At 41.0% G+C, this 16,211-nt stretch overlaps 1 protein-coding gene across 2 annotated transcripts; it reads left to right on the top strand.

Annotated features, from left to right (window-relative positions):
* Nucleotides 1-52: 52 nt before the first annotated feature.
* On the top strand, nt 53-11,299 carry LOC101162647 (chloride intracellular channel protein 5). Of its 2 annotated transcripts, none has more exons than XM_004083342.4 (6): nt 53-870; nt 7,261-7,370; nt 7,447-7,572; nt 7,867-7,973; nt 8,145-8,320; nt 9,897-11,299. In XM_004083342.4, exons 1-6 carry the CDS (start codon nt 127-129, stop codon nt 10,059-10,061), a joined length of 1,428 nt encoding a protein of 475 aa, XP_004083390.1. In that variant the 5' UTR covers nt 53-126; the 3' UTR covers nt 10,062-11,299. The 2 variants fall into 2 exon arrangements, with proteins under 2 accessions (XP_004083390.1, XP_020570538.1); XM_020714879.2 differs by lacking the exon at nt 53-870 and adding an exon at nt 4,410-4,718.
* Nucleotides 11,300-16,211: the final 4,912 nt, after the last annotated feature.

Raw genomic sequence — 16,211 nt, 5'->3', positions numbered from 1 at the left:
TAGCACGTAGGATCAAAGGTCAGTGAGGAGCTATCATTGGAGTTTGCCCGTGCGCTCAGTCAGTCAGAAGCAAACGGACAGACTGTGTGCACAGCTCCAGAGCTCTTTCTCCAACTATTCACCAACATGGAGAGGATCTATGAACGCATTGATCAGGAGGACGTCCAGACGGAGCTCCGGGATGGAGCTGACAATGAGCCCCAGTATGAGAACACAAAGGAACCTGTTTATGAGAACTCAGGCGAGGTGGAGGAACAGCTGTACAGCAAGGTGCAGATCCACACATCTGCAAAAGAAGAGCCCAACTCCCCGGGAATCAAGATCGAGGAGAAACGCAGATCCTCATCCTCCTCATCCAGCGACCTTGACGAAAAAAAAGCAGAGGAGGATAAGGTGGAAGTTGTGGAGGAACTGCAGCAAACTGTGGACGAGGAGAGCTCCAAGGTGATCAAGGAGAGCGATGAAGAGCTCGTTGAGAGCGGGGAAGGGGCTGAGAAGATCCCCAAAGTTCACGAAATGATAGAACGGGCACTCAAAGAGAGCAAAAATGTGTCTGAGAAGATCTCCGAACCCCACGAAGAAAATGAAGACGGAATCGAGGAGAGTGGAGAAGTCCAGAACAGATCCAGACATTCATCTGTCTCTTCTCACAATTCATCAACTCATGGCCACCCGTGCGACGACCCGCCTGTCCAACCGAAGAACTTGGATGAAAACCCAGAAGATGGGACGCTGATGGTGTGCGACACTGACCTGAAGCCCGACCAGCCAGAAGACTGCAGCCTGAAAACTCTGGAGAACGTCACTTTAGAGGATCAGAGGAAGGCGTCGGAGGATCCAAGCCCACCTGACATCTGTCTGTACGTGAAGGTAAGCAGAAAAGGTCTCACAGTAGAAGGTCCAAACAAATTCCATATTTTTTTAAAACACTGTAAACCTGAGTCAAAACATCTTATAGAAAATGTTTGTGTCATAAATTTACTCATTTTCATGTCATAAAAATAAAACACCATGAAGCTCAACTTATTATTAATTTAGGGGAATCAATATAACTACTTCATAAATATTTTATTTCCCTTTTTAAAGGTGGTGAACGGCTCTGGTTGAGACATTTTCTTTTTTTTCTCTCACTGACTTTTATCCAGTAACCACCTGGTCTAATCATTAAGCTGTTTTCCAAAATACCAGAGTGATCAGGGTTACGCTGGAAAAAAACACATGGTTCAAAAGCAGTGAAAAAAATGTAATCATTTCCATAAAATGTAGATGAAAAGAAATCTGCCAATAGATAAATTAATCTCTGTTTCTTAAAAAAAGTTGACCTTTTAAGACTAAATGCAATCCTAAAATAATCTATAAGCATTCATATTTAGGTATACTACTCTGGTAATGGGAATTATTATGTCCTAAGATAACCGTGCATTGTTAAAAATGTTTCACATCTCTAAAGTTGGTACAATTCCAGACTTGCTTTTCTTTTTTCCCCTATTTTAAAAGTTACAATAGTCCGTTTATCCTTATATCTAGACCAATTGAAAAAAGACTAGAATTAGGTTTTACGATAAAGTTGTCAATATTTTGTGTAAATTTGTGTTAAAAAAACAATTTTGATTAAAGATATTACTTAAAATAAGATGTTTTCAAGATCAAATGACTCAACAAGATATTCAAGATTTAGATTCTTGCAACAAATTTACACATCTTACTAAAAAGTCTGTAGAAAAGTTAACATTATCTTATATTAACTGCAATTAGATGATTAAACTAGAAACTAGGCACAAATACTTACATTTGGTGTGTTTTTTTCCCCATTTTTTTTTTTTTTTGCTTTCTTGTTTGTTTGTTGTGCAGGAAGAGGGGAATTTCTGCGGCCTGAACAGAAAAACCTTATCATGGTTAAGATTGATGAGACATATTTATGAAAACGTCTATTTTTAGTACTGTTTATATCTATCAAGATATAAAAGAAATGCCAAATTATGGCTGTTATCTGACTTTGTAGATTAGCAGAATGTTGTTATTGAACAGTTTGTTAATAATACACTTTTTATAGATAATTTTAAACTCACAGGAATTTACAATGCCTTCCTACACCTATACTTACCAGCAGGCGTTTGACTGCATTTGGCGTCCATTTAAGGACGACAGCTGCAAACATTTTACTCCTCAGTTGTTTAATATTTTTATTTTTATACATCACTTCAGTGAAACCCCCACCTAATATTGGTCTATTACTGCAAAGCACACCCTGTTGATATTATTTTAATGTATTTATTTCAATTTATTAATGAGTTTTAATCAGTAATCTGAGCTCATTATTACCATAAATGGGCATTATTGTGGAAGACCGTGTTATCTGATGTGATTATAAAACAATTATGATAAAAAAAGAGACAATGATTCAACTTGGAAGTGATAATATCTGGGTTTTACTGCTTCTGTCCCCCTCTTGTTTTTTCTTATCTGAATTAATCGGAGCCACAGGTGGATGGCTTTGGTAGGAGGGGCGGAGCTCACCTGCAGGTGCTGACAGCACTCGGAGGACCAGTCAGTCACTCTGAAACAGTCTGCTAAACGCCAGCAAGTGTTTTTGACTGCAGCATCCACCATTTTAATGCATATTAATATAGGATTCAGGGATCTATAGTGCATGTTGTTACTTAAGAGGCATGATGATGCTCAAAAAACATTTGGATAACCTATTAGCAGGCCGTGTTAACACTGGAAACACTCCCATTCACCTTCACTCAGGGGAGATAAGAATGTCTGTTACTGTTTGATGCTCAGAGTGAATGATTAGCCCAAGGAGTCTGGGACTTAGGTTCTGCTTTGTTTCAGAAGGACACACAATTCAAAGCTGCTCCTCAAAGTTCCAGAAGACAAATATCCATAAATGATCAAACAAAGATCAGCAAATCACATGGATATGCCGTCAAATCCTGGGGAAACTGGGAGAAAAACTAACAAAAAGGGGATATAGGAAGCACTCTGCAGCTAAAATATTATATAAAATAAAATATATATAATTTTTGTGCCAACCCCCCCCCCCCCCCACTATAATTAAAACATAAAGTAAAAAATAAAAATATATATAACGGACATTTCAAAACGCATCTTTGGTTGCAAATACTTTTTAAAAATTAAAGGCGGAAGCGGCATTGTATGACCCCCCCTGCCCTCATCATATCCCTGTCACCCCCGCTTTACCTGCCCTCACTGGCTACATCCCACCCTTCACTCTCTCCCCCTGCCTAGCCATCCTGGTCAAATCTGCATATGACAAATTCATGAAAAAAACAAACCACACCTTTTTTTTTAAAAAATGGCAGTTTGTCTGTTGGTTTATCTCCATAGCAACCATTTCTTTTTGGGGTCGCCTGAATGTGACAAACAGATTTATACAAGTTTTAGAAAAATCGCCAACAGTAAGCCTTTGGATTTCCTTAGCAACTGAGGTTTTTGTTAACCGTGGCCACATCCCCAAAATGTCCATATCTTGTATTACATTGTGTCGCTAAGGTTGAGCCAACGATTCATGCCATACATTTTCACAATAAGGCCACTTTTGTGAAATTGCCACGCTAATACCGTAAAAAGAGCTGCAAAATCTAAAACCAACATTTTCCCCCAAGTAGCTTCCCAATGACACTCGGGGAGTTAAGAGGCAATAGATGAAAATCCCTAGAAGGAGTTTAAACTTGTAGCAGGCACTTAAATTAAAATTGTAGCTCAATTTACTTTCTTGTCCCTTTAGGGGCTCCGTACACGACTGCTGCAGGACATAGTAACATTTTCCTCTCATATACAAGACCTATGTGTATTTTTGGGGGGGTCTAATAATTAATTTAAGCTGCGTATTGGTGTGTCAACCAGTAGAGGGAGCTCTCCTGTCAATAGGGACTTTTGAAGATGTTCAGCATCTGATTTTTTTAAAGATGTTCAGCATCTGATTCTCTTTTCTCCCAGCTAAAATGATGCTTCCTCCCCTGCTTACTTTTTGTGTTTTTATTTTTATTTTAAAATGTGAAAAATCTCCTTCTGGTGAAGTAAATCTTTTCTGCTTCTATTTGCGAATCTGTTTCCTGACAGAAGCAGCAATATTTCTCAAAGGAATCTGCTCAAAAAGAGTCAAACACGCATCGGCATGAATTAAATATGGGCACTGCTGCCTCCATCAACCCCAGAACTCAGTGGCACGACAGTCGAGGGGACACAAAACCGACCTTTTCTAGCACCTTTTTAAAAAAAGGATATTTTTTCAGTTAGAAATGTACATTTTGAGAAGAAAACAAGATCATACATGTGGCTAAGTTCTTGGAGCGTTGTCTATTATTGGGTGTTTGGTTGCAGTGGGGAGAAGGGAGAGGATGCTGGGCTCCACCCCCCCACCCCCAGTATAGCCTGACACCTGCTTTGCACTGCTGTGTCAGAAAGATCCGCTCTGCATCTGGGTCCAAATCAGAGCCCACACTGACAGAATCTCACCTGGAAGACTCAATTGAGGGGGGAATTGACCTACAGGCAGCAGCGAGGATCAGAGATCCCTCCTGGAGAGAAGGGGGTCAGAATGAAAAGATCTGAGCTTTTATGTGGAGGATGCAGACTCTCAGGATAGAAACATCTTAAAAAGGCAATCAAAGGAGGACCTGGGGTCAAAGTCAAAACCGAGCAACATGTCCACAGACAGTAAAGAACCTGATATTGAACTTTTTGTGAAGGTAAGTCGGCAAGATTGTAAGGATTTTAGAGGCGAATATATCTGAACACCTTCACCTTGAGGATGTGTGTGTGATCAGGAAAGCTTGTGTAATCTAATAGTAAAGGTAGAGTTACGGCGCTCTCTGAGGTGACCCGGGATTGTGATGACAGAGAAAGCCTCATGTCAAATAAACTGGTCCCCAGTGTCAGGATTCTGCACAGCAATACTGCTTATAAATAGATGATTTAATCAGTAATTAATATTTTTATCACATTGAGTTAATTTGACTACTTTTGAAGAAGTTTGCAAAGTTTTTTTCAAACCAACCACATCTGCAAATAAAAAACAAATACGAAAAACTTCTTTTTCTAAACAAAATCCTGTAAAAGCTCAAAAAAATCGTGATTATTTGAAGCTTTTGCTTAGAAATGGGCTAAAAACACTAAAGCTGTTGTGAACTGGTTTTGTTCCTCGTAAAAATATACACTTTTTTTCTGCAAGTTATGCCCCGTTCATTACAAATTTTTCATTTCTGCAGCAGTTAATCCAGTTTACATTGAAAACTTCAACCCTAAAATTAGTGTTCTTCATCTTGCTGCCATCTGAGATGTGACCTAGATGAGTCCTGGACAGAAAATGCACAAATATAAGAAGAAAATATTGGTTTTGGCCCACTTTGGTGCATACATCTAACTTGCAGAATTCATTTATGAAGACTTTTGAGCAAAAATAATGATCACACATTTTACACTTTCCACCCCCTCCAAATATTAGTTTAAAATATTTAAAATTTAAATGTATTTTCTTGAAAACCTTTAAATAGCAATAGAGTTTTTCTCTAAAGCGGATCACTCAGCTGCATGTGTACGTCTAGTTGTGCTCCAGCTTTTGTCCTCCATGTTCCAGAAGCTTGCCGGTCATTATCCGTGGGTTGTGTATTTTGTTACCACCATGCAAGCGAGCCTGGCCACAAAAATGCAGAGTCACAAGCGTCGCAACACACAGGCGCCACATCAAAGGCTGGCTCAGCTGCTCCAGGACCGGCAGCTCATCTTTCTGGGTTTTACCCGCAGCTGCTTTATTCACAGCAGCACTTTTTTTTTATCATATATCTGCTTCTGTTTAACCACTTCATGTGGAGAACCAGAAAGTCTGACCGGATAACCAGGAGGTCAGTGCACCTGTGGGCCTCTGCGGGTCACATCCTGCACTTCTGCCCCAGCGGCCAACGAACCAGCTGATGGAATCAATATGCAGCTGATCAAGTATCACTGATCTGCATGCCGACACACGATATCACTGCACGAAGACGCAACTCCATCCGATTCCCTGAATTATGCAAACAGGAAGTTTCAGACGCTTTGGAGTAAACAGAAATGATAAACTGATCTGAAAAAAATGAAAGCATACATGCTAGCCACATGCTACCAAATACGTTTCCTCAGTGGTCAAACCCATTGTAGTTATCTATGAAATGGTGACTAAAACCAGAGATTTTTACTAGAAAAGCTCTTATAAAATTACAGAAAATGACAGTTAATTCTGTCCCAAAGCCGTCCTGGACAGATGGACCAGATTGTTTTTTTTTTCTTTCTTATGGCGCCTTTGAGCCACCACTACATAATCAAAAACTCACCTAATACCCGGTAAAAAAGGAATAAAAAACATCTGTTGCAAAGGAAATCCCCATAAGTTTACTTCAGTTGATTCTTCTAAAATTCACATAGACCTGTCCGTCACCTTTAGGTCACCATAAAATAAAATGGTTGCTGCGGAAATGAAACTAACAGAAAAGTATTGTTTTTTTGGTCACGTACAGCTGTGACCAGGTAGGTAGACGCAGAGGTGGGAGCGAGGGGAGTGTAGAAGCTGCTTAGCCAGTGACGCCGGGTCAAAAAGGGGTGGCGGGGGCACCTGTGGTTTTAATTGACTTTGTTTTCAATATTAAAAAGTAATCTGTATATGGTGTACACACTGATAACTCTCACGTAAGAAACATTAACTGAGGTGTGAGTGCAGTCAACTTTAGCAAAGAGTAAAAAACATGTTAGAAGATCAGATGAAGTATTGGGTAATTCAGTACTTTACTTATGGACCTGTCAGGTTGGGGGGGTGTTGATGGAGGAACCAAAATGCAGAGACGGAAAGTAGGTGGTTCCAAGTCAAAGGGGTTTTAATTCTAAATACAAAAAAAACAAATTATGTAAATGACAGCGTGGACCGGCACAGAGGACGGCAGAGACGAGACATATATACAAACAGGAGTGACAAGACACAGGTGACAACAATCAGGAGAGATTGGAACCAGGTAAGTCATACTCAAAAACAAAGACAAGCAGAAACCCTTCAAAATAAAACAGGAAGCAAAACTCTAATATAACAAACAAAAAAGCAAAAACTAAGACAAAAAACCCAAATCATGACAGGATCTCATTAGTGGATAAATAGCTGGTTAATTGTCTTTAAATGTGGAAAAAATTCAAAGATCCCTTAATCTCTGGGACAAATGTTTGATGGTTGTGATGCAGAATGTCATAAATCCGCCTTGCGTTTGTTTGTAGGCCGGCAGTGACGGAGAAAGCGTTGGGAACTGCCCCTTCTCTCAGCGTCTCTTCATGATCCTTTGGCTCAAAGGCGTCGTCTTCAACGTCACCACCGTCGACCTCAAAAGGTGGGCATTTCTCGAGAGGCTGCCGGGTGTGAAAAATGACTTTTTGGCGCTGACCTTTTGGTCCTCTGCTTTGCAGAAAGCCTACAGATCTGCACAACCTGGCCCCGGGGACACACCCTCCTTTCCTCACCTTTGATGGCGAAGTCAGGACAGATACCAACAAGATTGAGGAGTTTCTGGAGGCTACGCTCTGCCCTCCAAAGTAATTTTGCAACATTTTAGTTAAAATGTTTGAATATTTATACAATATTTTAACAGGAAAGGGAATGGGTTTTTGTTTCAGTGTAGAAAATGTTCAGATTAACTAAATCTGTCTTTTACAGCCTGCAAAGTTCTTTACATTAAAGTTGGACCTTAGCTTCAGAGAGCTTAGGCGGGATCAGCCAGCTCGCTGTGAGGCTGTAACACTGTTTAAACGTGAGCTCAGCTCCAGTCCAGGTGTTAATGCCGTCCAGATGTTTTGGCGTGATGGCACCTCCTGCCTTTGTGTGCTTAGGTATCCCAAACTGGCTGCCAGGCACAGAGAGTCCAACACAGCTGGAAATGACATCTTTGCCAAATTCTCAGCCTTCATCAAGAACACTAAACCCGAGGCCAACGACGGCAAGTTTCTCACATTTTCTCCCAGAAGACATCAGTAATTCTATGTTTCTCCACTAGGTGGTAGCAAAGTCAAATGTTTAAGAGCTGGCTGGTGTGCAGTGCTGCTCCACTGTGTGTCAGTTTTCATAGAACAGGGTCCCTCATGGATGCTTCTCTTCCTTCTGTCGTCAGCTCTAGAAAAAGGGTTGACCAAAGCCCTAAAGAAGCTCGACGACTACCTTAACAGCCCCTTGCCGGGTGAGGCCGATGCGAACGACTCAGAGGAGGGCTCCAGCAGGAGCTTCTTGGATGGAAACGAGCTCACGCTTGCAGACTGCAACCTCCTGCCCAAACTGCACATCGTCAAGGTAACGAAAAACACAAAAAATATGTCTGGATTAGGCAGCAAAACATTAAGAAGTTTAATTTTATTTCGAAGAACAACCACAAGCTTTTCATAAAATATCACACACACGTCACCAGGTTAAGTCTACAAGCACAACTGAAGTATCATTGACCTTCGACCTTTGTTAGAGGCCGCCATCTTGAATTAAAATAATAAAAATCACCTTTATTACCTTCTCCAAGTTAAATCTCCTCCTAGGGGTTTCTATTGCCTTCTAACTTCTCGAGCATCATTAGGAGGCTACTTGGGGAAAAAACTTTGGTTTTAAAGTTTGCATTGAAAGGCGTTGACATGGCAAGCTTGCATAAGTGGCTTTAGCCAAAATATTGGCTAAAGCTGACGGAAAAAACATTACATCCAATATGAACGTATAAGGAATGTGGGGGTGGTTAACAAAAAAAATCTCTGTTGCCAAAAGGAAATCTAAAAATTTGTTTTGCCGATTCTTCTAAAACTCACGTAGACCTGTTTGTCACTGCTAGGCAATCAAAATATAAAATGGTTGCTATGGAGATAAAACCCACAAATACTAACCCACACAGTCATGGGCTGAATGTAAGACATGAAGGCTAACATTGGCTGGACAACAGCTGCGTTGGAAAACGTCAAAAGGTGAATACTTTCATGCAGACTGATCTAAAGCAAAGAAAATCTATTTGAGCCACAGCAAACCTTCATACTATGAGAAAATCTGAACTGAATCTAAGTTCATTTAACAGTTAAAATGTAAAATTGATTGAAAAAAATCTAGGAAAGTTCATGTTAAAATTAAATTTGAACTCTTTCTTTGAAAGAGCTAATAAAAAATGGATTTCTAAGTAAGACCTAAGAAAAACAAAAACGTTCATGGATCTATTTGTCTGACAGTGGATGATCAGAATGGAGCAGAGCAGGAAGCTCGTGGCCCACTCCGGCATATTTTCTACACAAATACGATCTTTTTTAAATGGCATGTTTCATCTGCTCCTGTTTCACAACGATTTAAATGAAAAAATCACCAGAAATGCAATTTTGAGCTTAATTACCTTAATTATATATTTTGTTCATCATGAGAAAAATTCCAACAAGTTCATGTTTAAAACAGAAAAAGCATCATTTTCATCAGTGATTCTTTAGGTTTTGACTTTAGGAAAATCTAAGATTTTGTATTTTTATTTGTTTTTTCACTAAAAATTCTTTGGTTTTGTCCCTAAAATGAAAATAAAGACATGATTATATCTATATAAGCCAAAGTCAAAACTGAGTATTTTGGTATTCTTGTGTAAACAACAAAGAAAAAAAATGTTCACGTTTTTTGCTACACCTACAAGTTTTGTGTTTGGTTTCTATTTGCTGCTTTTATGTGAATTTTGTGGTGAAATTCGATTTATTCTCTGCTTTCTTACAATTTTTTTAAACCAAATAAATGGGATTTGCTGTGTCATTGGCAGAAACTCTGGTTTTTAATTGGTGTTTGATTTTTCTTTTACCACATTGATGAGATTTATCAATGTGACCTCCCTCTGGAAAAGCTTACACATGTTCTCCTTCTGTTTTAGGTCGTTGCTAAGAAGTATCGTAACTATGACATCCCAGCGGACATGAAGGGAGTATGGCGGTACTTGAACAAAGCCTACGCCCGTGATGAGTTCACCAACACCTGTGCTGACACCACCGAGATCGAGACCGCCTACAAAGACGTGGCGAGGAGACTGGCCAAGTAGCTCCCCGACTGAGCTTTGAAACAAAACCCTTCAGTCTAAAAGGAAAGAGTTGTGCACGTCACACCAACAGTCTTTTTGAAGCATCCTGATTGCAGTCATTTGGCACCCGTCGTTGGGGGGGGGGTTCAATGGGCAGACATGGCGAAACAGAAGCGGAGCAGGAGATCAATCAAACCTACTCGAGCAGCATCAAACGCCGACGCCGCCATAAAAGTTTTGACTTCTCACTCAAAAGTGATTGTGTCTGTATTTATTTCTCGTAACACAAAGGTCTCTTTCAGACAAACTCCGACACATGGCCAAATATTTTACTAGCTGCTGATGTCAAGGTCGTTCTCTTTATTTATTCCCAAATCCACAGAAGTCTAGTCTGACTCCAGTGTTTATTATCAATCTTTGGCTCCCGGGGAGACACCTTGTTTCATCTGTGATTGATGATTAATGCTAAATATGTGTTGAATATGACCCCTCTCAACCTGCAGCTTCATTTCGATCATCAATCATTACCCAAAGTATGACTCTCCTTATGCGTGTCTTGAGATTCACTCCGGCCTCCGGGAGTTTAAATAGAGACTTTCTCTCACTCTTTCAGCAAGAACAAACTCTGGCCAGAAGCAAAGGCTTTAACAGAACAAAGTTTGTGTTGGAACCGCTCGCTTGTATTCATCCACTGCATTCAAACGTGATATAGAACCCTTCAGAACATAGAAAAAAAAAAAACCCTCTTCCACTGGAGAATGAAATCCCATGCCAACGTCACTGATGGACTTATTCTGACAAATGCATCGCAGCTCCAGCAAAAAGCTTATTAGCGTTCACTCCAAGTATTGATTTTGTCTTAGGTTACCGCGTGATATTACAAATGGAGAGACTATTTATTTAGCAGTCCCAATCAGGCCTGATTGGGCAGAGCCATTAGTGCTGCGATGAAAAGCCTCTTCCAGGTCCAGGGTGGTCGGGAGCCCCGCCCTCCAGGTCACCAATGGAAAGATCTTTTCTTCCGCTGTGATGAGTCTATTTTAAAAACCCTGAGGTTTGAACGTTTCTTTGCCCGCAACGAGGAGAACGGAAACTCGTCTCCAGGCTTATCATCTTTGGCCGCCGCTGCAGCGAGACTTCCTTGAAGAGCCGTAATGCTCTTGTGTGGTTTGGACAAAAACATGATACGAAACTGGAGCGTGATGACTGAGAGGCTTGCTCAATGCAAAAGTCTGCAAATAAAATAATATTTTCACAGATCTGCTTCTGCCTTTTCTTTCCCGGTGACACGATCAGTCGGCGCAGATACTGTCAAGAAGGGAGGAATATCTCTGCGACAGCCAAGGTGCTCCAGAAAGAGTTAAGTGTGCTTGACTGAGCTGATCAAATCCAGGGGTGTAGGTTTGTTTCTCCATCCACAGCAGAGAGAGTGATGACCGCTGACAGGCTTAAATAGAGGCTTCCATGCCAAGGATCAAACGCCATCCCTCTTCTCCACTCTCTCATTAAGACGGAAAACCCGAACGCCGCCATCCGATCTGTCTCCATATTTCCTCAAAGGAGTCTAACTTGAAAGATCTGCGCCTGTCGGATTTACAATGGTGGGCGAGTGGTGTTTACCGAGACGCGGCCTTGCCAGAAACAACAGTCAAAGAAAATAAATGGAGCCTGCCTAGTGTTTCCACAGGAGTAAGGAAATATGGAGTGAGACTTGTGCCTTGCTGTTTGGTAATTAGTACCTAAACATCCCCGTCCTTGAGTCCCATCGCTCACATCCAACATTTCTGCAAGCTGGATAATATACAGTGGAGCATTAACGTCAAACACGTCTGGTCATGGGGTCTGGCACGCCACATTAATATGTTATTACACTCCCAGTGGATCTGCCAGTGGCTGGCCTTGGCTGAGCCACCATATAGGCTGACAGGGAGTCACACACAGCAGGGTTAAAGCCAGCTCTAGGAAAACCCTTCAGCTCAGGCATAAATTGTGTAAATTAAGTCTTGCTTTGAGACCTCAGCTGATTAAAACAAACTGCTCGGTTTGACGTTTGAGGACCCACCAGAAACAAGCCCGTGATCCAATTAAGGACCAGACCCCGTACTTTTGGAAATGCTGCCATAAAGGCCTCAATGCGCCTTGAAAGGGCAAGTCAAATTGAGCTGCAGCTTACCTTAGATGTTGCACCTGGGAAGGAGACCTGCTGCAGACGTTCATTAGATATTTTCTAAAACTCAACAGGGGTTTTAACTTTTTGCACTTTTCCAAAACATTTTCCTACTTTAGAACTTTTAACGGCACATTAAAAACAGCCCAAAAATGTTTTTTTGAAAGGTGAACAAACCATAAAATGAAGTACAAATTCAACATTTTTTAACAGTCAAATAATTTATTAATGAAATGTTAGAATTAAGAGTCAAAAATGACATTTGTAGATCCTGCAAATACAAAAAAAGGCAATTGAGTAATAAAAAAACTCTTAAAAACGTTCCCCCCCCCCCCCCCCCAATTAACTCCGGTGCTGTCTTAGATGACCCCACCCTTACATTGACGTGTTCTCCGTACCATGACAAAGGTGGATAAAGGTGGAGAGATTTCATGTAATACATGGACACCAGTGAAGATCACAAATCATTGAAGAAAAAAGGTTCAGAGCACTGTCTAGTGGGTCTAGATGACCCAACTCCCAATGTTAAAGGGTTACTTTATTACTAGGTATGTAAAAATCATAGTGTTGGGCAGATAAAAGTTAGTCGGCTTTTGTTCACTCATCTAATTTCTCCAAACGTGCCAAATAAATTTATCCAAATCAAAAGCCATTCTTATGTACTTTCACAATAAAGCTGTCAACCAAATTACACAAAAAACAAACAAGCAAACCCCAAAGCATCGTAAGACAAAAACACCTGACTAACAAACATGTCACAAAAAACGAATTAATCCCGGACGAGCCCCCAATTTATGTTACAGCCCTGTCTAAGGGTCCGTAAATGGATGTAAAGGTAAAACAAGACACAAATTACATACCCCAACAACTCAAGAATTCTTACAAACCCAGTTTGAAACGACGTAGTTGAGGTTGGCGGAAAGATGGAGAGACGCTCACTATATCAGATCTGGACAACCCTGGAAAATGGAGAAACTAAACCCGTATGGCGGACCCATTCTGTGGAGATGGTTTAACAGCCTGAAGGAAAGAGATTCTGGGTATTTACTCTGACAGTAAAACAGATCCATCTATCCATAGAAGCCGTCCCTTTTGGTGGCACAGGATTGCTGGGGCCTATCCCACCTACAGGGTACACCAGTCTCTGAGGCAGGATCATGGCCTCATATGGGGACAATTTAGAAACACAAATTACCCCATGAAGCATGTTTTTGGGACTGTATAAGGAAACTCAGAGAAAACTCACTTAGGCACAAAGAGAACATGCAAACTCCACACAGAACAGACCCAACCAGGATTCAATCCAGGGCCTTCTAGCTTCTAGCGAGAGTCCTAACCAGTACACCACCGTGTAGCACACAAAATTGATGAAAACCCCAATTTGGAGCCATAAAATCCTCCTAAAAAAGATTTGCCCACCCAACTTTTGAGTCAATGTTAGTACAGTTATTGACAAAGATGAAACAACCCTCAATACAAGCTTCTTTAGGCATTGCAAAAATAACAAGAGCAATGGAGCCCCTCATTTACGTATTTTTGATCCTTCCACTCTCATTTGACACCCTTCCAACGTCATTTGCCCCCCATATAAAATGTTCTAGCTCCAAACCTTTTGCCCCATCAGTTACAGATTTGCTGTCTTTGTTGGAGAATCTAGACTTTCTGTAAATGCTCTAAATGGAAAAACAGAACACAAAAAATGACACAAACCAACATGGCTGAAAAAGGTGCAGGAGTACAGGTTTGACCTTTTGTGAAAAGAAAATTCTGTTTTCCATCAGCCCCACCTGAGTCTTCGTGCTCGACGCTGAGTGACATCCGTCATCCTTTATAGGGTCACGTTTTAGCCCCATCAGGAAGTGACCAATCACAGCACACAAGCTCAGGTTTAAGAGTAGGACCTGCCAAATACAAATCCACATGTCCTCCAGCCGGAGACAAACAGCATCTTTGAGAGTATCGGGTTCTCCGCGGGTCCCCCCGGCACTCCTCCGCTCGCCTGTCCTCTGAGTTTGGAGCGGCTTGTGGTGAGGCTCGATGGGGATTATTGATCCGCCTGGCGTGCGCCTGCGGTTTTGCTAAAAGACTGATGACCTCAACAGAAGAACTTTTTGGCTCTGTGTCTCAGATCAGCAGCTTGGATTCTGTGACCTGGATGCTGGACTATTTTAGTCCTGTGCAGTTTTGAGGTGCATTAAACTCAATAATCCCTTTAAAATGAGACACTCTGGAAAGGAGTGAGTCATGTACGTAACCTTGTGAGTAACCATGACAGCAGGGTTTGCTTGGATTTGATGGTCAGGGCTTCGCTTCCAGTTGTGAACCACATGAAGTGATCTCTGCTCACTGGAGAAGGATGTGGACGTTGTGCTAATTATGTGAGATGTTCGGCACTGGTAACTAAAAGTGTGCCACAGCTTTTCTCCTCTGTACTGTGTTCCAACATAAGTTGTGCTTTCAGTGTATGTAACCACACTGTGGTGACCAGGCTCACCATGCGACCGCACTCACTCCGCATGTCTGACATGTCTGGATGCAGCTCTCACACATCCGCACTGTCAGGCGGGAGCTCACTTTATCACTCAGAGCTGTAAATCATTGCTTCGCCTGCAGGAAACACGTAGCATTCGATTTTCCAGCCGTAAACCGCAGAACCTGCCTCTAACACAGGTCCGGGATCCCCAGAGACGGAGAGGATGGAGGTTTAAAGTAGAAGCAGACACAATGGCGGACATCCTTCATCCTTCCCTCTCCGTCTGCCACATGGACGTGGTTATGGAGGATTTTCAGAAAAAAACGGGAACATTTAGTGCATTTACATGGGCAGCTAACTTACTCATCATTTAATTGCATTAGCTTTTAAGCCAGGACCAGTTTACCTGTTTTTCGTGAACCAAAAAAAATAGGTTCATGCATTTGACGTCTAATTATGGAGAAGAACTCCTTTCAGAGGTATTTGACTTTCATTAAATCTGTGTTTTGGCTCTAAATAAATTGTCCAAGTGCAGAATTACTTAGTGCACTGTCAGCGGCTCGGGTACAAAAGTAACTTTAAGAATAAAAACGGTGAAAAACTTTTTAATGAAAAACTAAAAGATGAAATCAGGTGTTCCGATGATGTGCAGGAGAGAATCTGTGCTGTGAAAGAAGGAAAATGCTGAATGATCACATCCTTCAGACGCCACATAAAAAGGTTAAGATCAAAAATTCTGAAGAAACAGCTTCCAGAAACTGAAGATTTCATCAACTCCTCATTCAGAGGGAAAGAAGAACCACAGTTTTGAAGAAAACTATGAAGAAACTCCAGGTGATGAAGAATCTAATAAAGGGAGAAATCCCTGTTGTCCTTGCTTTTCATTGTCGGAGGAGGAAGAGGATAAAGAAAAGGTCATTCAATTAGGCAAAGACTTCCTGAATACTTTAGGTAAGAAAGATGAGGCAAATTCCAAAGAAGGAGGAGGAGGAGGAGGAAGATGAAGTCCACAGAAAAGTCTTCCATGATAGTACTGATGATGAAGAAGAGATCATTCAAGTAGTTAATAAGGACCATCTGAAGAAGACGGTGTTTTCTCTGACGGCTTGAGTCTGCATCACCTGATCAGAAATTGTAGAGTGCTCAATCACTGATCCACAGACATAATTCTAGTCTGTGAAAGACATTTTAACACAAAAGGTTCAACTAAGTAGAAGAAAAGATTAAAGTAGAATTAAGTCCCATCCTCACATGCTTTCTAAATTTCACCTATGTTGCCTTTTTTTCCATGATTATTAATCGATTACGTAAACTCAATGATCTCACCTTTATCGTCTAGATTTTGTCCCAAAATTGAGTTTGAGGACTACTCATCAGCATCGGCATCAGCATCATCAAAGATTAACAACAATAAGTGGATGTTTTTGCTGAAAACTAAAAACAATTTAAGGATTCATTTGAGACAAAATAGGGCCAAATGACTTACATTTAAACTCTATTTCAATCTGAATGTTGTTGAAAAATGAACCCT

This window comes from Oryzias latipes, chromosome 24 (genome assembly GCF_002234675.1).
Source record: "Oryzias latipes chromosome 24, ASM223467v1".
Lineage (NCBI taxonomy): Eukaryota > Metazoa > Chordata > Actinopteri > Beloniformes > Adrianichthyidae > Oryzias > Oryzias latipes.
Note: the sequence above shows the minus strand (reverse complement) of the source record. Positions and strands in the feature narration are given on the sequence as shown.

Coding starts and splice junctions, on each gene's coding strand:
- LOC101162647 (XM_004083342.4), top strand. CDS start 127: ATGGAGAGGATCTATGAACGCATTGATCAGGAGGACGTCCAGACGGAG. Junction 871..7,260: donor ACATCTGTCTGTACGTGAAG/GTAAGCAGAAAA, acceptor GTTTGTTTGTAG/GCCGGCAGTGACGGAGAAAG. Junction 7,974..8,144: donor TAAACCCGAGGCCAACGACG/GCAAGTTTCTCA, acceptor TTCTGTCGTCAG/CTCTAGAAAAAGGGTTGACC.